The 4348-nt window shown below is 39.6% G+C and overlaps 2 protein-coding genes across 2 annotated transcripts; both read left to right on the top strand.

Annotated features, from left to right (window-relative positions):
- The first annotated feature begins 225 nt into the window (after positions 1 to 225).
- On the top strand, positions 226 to 1704 carry LOC135126181 (nuclear pore glycoprotein p62). Its single transcript, XM_064052035.1, has 5 exons — positions 226 to 394; positions 442 to 633; positions 683 to 917; positions 968 to 1318; positions 1368 to 1704. Exons 1-5 carry the CDS (start codon positions 328 to 330, stop codon positions 1618 to 1620), a joined length of 1098 nt encoding a protein of 365 aa, XP_063908105.1. The 5' UTR covers positions 226 to 327; the 3' UTR covers positions 1621 to 1704.
- A 101-nt stretch (positions 1705 to 1805) lies between these two features.
- LOC135126183 (ATP synthase subunit b, mitochondrial) lies at positions 1806 to 2931 on the top strand. The gene is made up of 4 exons (XM_064052037.1): positions 1806 to 1920; positions 2034 to 2131; positions 2180 to 2428; positions 2482 to 2931. Exons 1-4 carry the CDS (start codon positions 1893 to 1895, stop codon positions 2845 to 2847), a joined length of 741 nt encoding a protein of 246 aa, XP_063908107.1. The 5' UTR covers positions 1806 to 1892; the 3' UTR covers positions 2848 to 2931.
- Positions 2932 to 4348: the final 1417 nt, after the last annotated feature.

Raw genomic sequence — 4348 nt, 5'->3', positions numbered from 1 at the left:
GTAACAACTGTCAATTTTTGTCACATTCCTCGTTGCGCCATCTATCTTTCAATAACCAAATTAAAGAAAGACCACTGTTATAGGGTGTTTGCGTTAGTACTTAAAGAGCTGCAATGTTGTGATTTTGTTATAATATAGGAATAAAATCGATTTTCGTGTAATCACATAACAAGTTCCAAATTTTGAAATTTTACAGCGTTCATTCATTTCACATTACGTTTGTTACAAATACCGACTGATGGCGCCACTTTCGCCTCACCCAACGACCCAACACCAAAATTCGACAGCGTTCCTAACCTCCACATTTAAGTTTCGCGATCATCCACAATGAATTTAAATTTCGGAGCCACCAAATCAGCCACGGGTTTCACCTTACCCACCTCCAGCACCCCAAGTAAGTACGAATAACCATCTATTGCGAAAATTAAATCCGTCATAAAGGTACCACAACTGCCACGGGGGGCGCCGGTGACAATAAACCACCACCCAAACCCTTGACGAGTTTATTCGGGGCACCTGCGACCACCCCGGCTTTTTCACTGAACACCACCCCTAAAACCACAGCGCCAGCGCCAAGTTTTGGCATTAGCACGATCACAAGTGCTGCACCAACCCCAAGTTTTTCCATCACTCGTGAGTATTTGTGTAGGGGGAGTTCACGAGTAATGAGGGAGAATTGTAGCTGCTGCTGCTGCCGCCGCGACTACAGCTCAGTTTAGCTTAGGGAGTAGCACAACAGCAAATACAACTGCTGCTACTTCTTTTACCCCTATTTTTGGGGGTGGAACGTCGCTTGCTTCGAGCGCTGCTGCGACTTCAGCGCCTTTGAAATTAACTACTTCTTTGACTCCTGGAAGCACTGCTGCTAGTACAACTCCAGGTTTGGGGCTAGGGGGAATATCAACATCAACAACTCAGTAATGATTTTTATAATAATGTTGATTGTTGTTTAATGATGATGATGTAGGGCTGCAGCTGTCACCACCACAACAACAGCAACAGTGGCACCAACTGGTACTCTAACATATGTCCAGTTGGAAGATTCCATAAACAAATGGACAATAGATTTAGAGGAACAAGGGAAATTTTTTATCAATCAAGCCAAACAGTTGAACGCCTGGGACAACCTATTGGTGTCAAACAGTGACAAAATTTTAGCTTTGAATGAAACAATCGAGCGTATTAAGCAGCAACAGAAGCAACTGGATCAAGAACTTGATTTTGTTTTAGCCCAGCAGAACGAACTGGATGAGTTAAGTTTGCCACTGGAGAAACAATTAGCCGATATACCTATCACAGACCAAAATAGATTTCAAACGTACTTTGTTTATTTGTGTAATTACATGATTTAAAATGACGCATTTTAGGTACCAATTGTCTGAGATTATTGATTCACAGTTGAAACAAATGTCTGAGGATTTGAAAGAAATCGTGGAGCATTTGAATGAATCAAACAAGAACGAGGATATTTCAGATCCCGTTATCCAGATTAGTCGCATTTTAAACGCTCATATGAATTCGCTTCAGTGGATTGATCGGAATACTGCGCAAATTTCCTCCCATTTGGAACAAGTGTCACAGCTTCATGAAACCTACAGGAAGAATCATTTAAATTTATAATTGTTAATTGTCGAAATTGTGTTTTTTTTACGTTTCTGTATTGTAATTAATTGAATAATGAAGTTTTACGAGTTTGATTTATAAGTTGACGTATCAAACAGTAGTTGGGGTGTTTGGTGTTTTTGTGTTGGCAGTGATTACGTAACACTCTATCTTCGTCTATCGCGTACGGTTGCATAAGTGCAGCTCTCTCTAGTTCTTGACAGGTGGATTTGGGGCTGCAGCCCGGACATTTTGTGCACCCTCTAATTTAGTTAAAAAACCCTTGTAAAATGTTATCCCGGGCCTCAATTTTATCCGGTAAGTATTCTCCACACGTCAGTGGAACATTTCAGCTGAATGAATATAGTAAATAACCTTATTTTTGTCACACTATTCCGTTTATGTAATAGCCCCTCTTTTTGGATTTTCAGGCCGACAGGTTCGATCGTTGGTGGCTCACACCACAAAAGCGTGCAGCGCCACTTCGTCTCCGGCGACTAAAGACGATGGCCCCATGTTTCGGCGACCCGTAAGTAATTAACCTGACACTACTTCGTGACTAAATTTTTGCCAATAGGTTCGTCAAGAACCGGGCAAAGTCCGGCTGGGTTTTGTCCCCGACGAGTGGTTTACCTTCTTTTATAAAAAAACCGGCGTCACAGGTCCTTACACCTTCGCCGTCACATTCTCCACCTACCTCATAAGTAAGGAAATCTACGTTATGGAACACGAGTTCTACAACGGACTCTCGTTGGCTATTATGTGGATTGCGGGCATCAAGATTTTGGGGCCCAAACTAGCTAAATATCTCGATAAAGAAATTGACGTAAGTTTGGTGATTTGGTCAAAACATGAAAGGTATAGTGTGATTTTATGTAGGACTATGAGTCACAATGGAATGAAACCCGCACCGTTAACAAAGATACGCTTCAAGAGGCCATCTCCGACGAGGAGAGGAATCAGTGGAGCATGGAAGGGCAGAATATGCTTATTCAAGCTAAACGCGAAAATGTTGCCTTGCAGTTGGAGGCGGCGTACCGTAATCGTCTGCTGGCGGCGTATGAGGAAGTAAAGAAACGTTTGGATTATCAAGTGGAGAAACAAAATATTGAGCGCAGGATCGGTCAGAAGAATCTTGTCGATTGGGTCGTGAAGAAAGTGAAGGCTTCTATTACCCCTGATCAAGAGAAACAGAACATTGATAGTTGTATTGTGGCCTTGGGGGCGCTTGCTTCTAAGGCTTAATTGTTAAGGCGGCATGAGTTGTACAGTAAGGAACAATAGCACAGTCCTTGTCTTTTCCTTTTATTTAATAAATGGTACTACAGACTTTGTGTTTTTTTTTCCTAAGTTGACATGCTAGAAAATATTTCTGGTTACATAGCGCTATGCGGTGTTAATTGTGGTATTTATCGATTTTTGACTGCGAGCGGAGTTATTTTGACAATGTAGTTTCAGAAATGTGTAGTTTCGTGTTTCCTAAGATGTTTGGCAATTTTTTCCAGCTTTTGCAGCTTTTAGATATTTCATTTTGGGAAAAAAAAAATTAAATGAACTTTTTTAAAATTTTATTTTTCATTATTAAAACGCTTGCGAACATGTTAATCCAGCCATGATGGCGGAAAAGCGCCGAAATTAAGTGGAAATTGAATTTCTCAAAAATATGAACATCAGTAAATTTTCATTCTAGCACACATTTTGGATTAATTTTTAAAGGCAAATTTATGATACAGCTAAGGGTCGTAAAAAGCCAACATAATGAAAATGCATTTCCCGAAGCAGCTTGTTTAGAGAGACAAAACAGTCCTCATTTTATCAAAATAAAATAAATAGCTTTAATTACCGCAACTGCAAACCTTTGAATTTCGCTAAGGAATTTTATCCAGTGTAGCACGTTAGCAGCAAAGTCTGCATAATTTAAAATTTCGTTGCTTCACACTCCATAAATTACAAAAAAAGCCGTAATGGAGGCGCTTTTGGCAATTACACTATATCAATTAGTATATTGCTTCACGAACGTTTTAACATTATCCACATGGGAAATACATGAACGGTGTTCTCTTGTTTCTGCTGAATAAGTTACTCGTTAAACTTCACGACTAAATTACTTCAACTAAACACTTCGCTGTAAAATTTTATGTTTTGAATAAATTAATTGACTCGCGAAACAACGGGTAGTTTCGCTACTTGTGAGAGCCGTTAAGCGATCTTTCCATCGACCTTAATTAGCATACGCACAAGCATGAGAACCGGCTATTTGTAGATGCAGTTTTATTAAGAATAATGGAATTAATTCCGGATGGTATTCTGCGTTGATTAAAAAATATTTGAATATGGCGTGATGCGGTAAACGAGGAGAGATAAATAAGCACGCTAGACCTTTACGGCCTTTCATAATTATGCAAATTCATCTCTTTCCCGTAATTTTGTTGCGTTTTTAGCGAGGTAATGAAACTTATAAATTTGAGCAATTACCTGCGTTTGTTTAAATATGGTAATAGCGTAATACGCAGTCTGCGTTTCTCCGTTTCGTCAGAAACTAATGGACGCGTTTTTCAACCCTGTTAATGCACACCTTAAGGGTGTTTAAAACAGGAAAATAACGTTGTTGCTGTGCAGTGGCGTAACAATAAATCTACGGGCCTGTGTTCTACAACACTGTGGGGCCCCTAATGAACAGCGAAATAAAAATTATTTAAAAATACGAGTATAATGAGTAAAGTATGAGTATATTGCAATTAGGGCT

The sequence above is a fragment of the Zophobas morio genome, unplaced genomic scaffold (assembly GCF_036711695.1).
Source record: "Zophobas morio isolate AGI-343-1 ecotype UQ-CSIRO unplaced genomic scaffold, CSIRO_AGI_Zmor_V1 ptg000010l, whole genome shotgun sequence".
In the NCBI taxonomy this organism is placed as follows: domain Eukaryota; kingdom Metazoa; phylum Arthropoda; class Insecta; order Coleoptera; family Tenebrionidae; genus Zophobas; species Zophobas morio.
This window is presented reverse-complemented; position numbering and strand designations above follow the sequence as displayed.

Excerpts from the sequence above, each read along its gene's own strand:
- LOC135126183 (XM_064052037.1), top strand. The coding sequence starts at position 1,893 with ATGTTATCCCGGGCCTCAATTTTATCCG. Across the intron at positions 2,132-2,179 it reads GCCCCATGTTTCGGCGACCC|GTTCGTCAAGAACCGGGCAA; the intron begins GTAAGTAATTAA and ends TTTTGCCAATAG. Across the intron at positions 2,429-2,481 it reads ATCTCGATAAAGAAATTGAC|GACTATGAGTCACAATGGAA; the intron begins GTAAGTTTGGTG and ends GATTTTATGTAG.
- LOC135126181 (XM_064052035.1), top strand. The coding sequence starts at position 328 with ATGAATTTAAATTTCGGAGCCACCAAATCAGCCACGGGTTTCACCTTA. Across the intron at positions 395-441 it reads ACCCACCTCCAGCACCCCAA|GTACCACAACTGCCACGGGG; the intron begins GTAAGTACGAAT and ends TCCGTCATAAAG. Across the intron at positions 1,319-1,367 it reads GACCAAAATAGATTTCAAAC|GTACCAATTGTCTGAGATTA; the intron begins GTACTTTGTTTA and ends GACGCATTTTAG.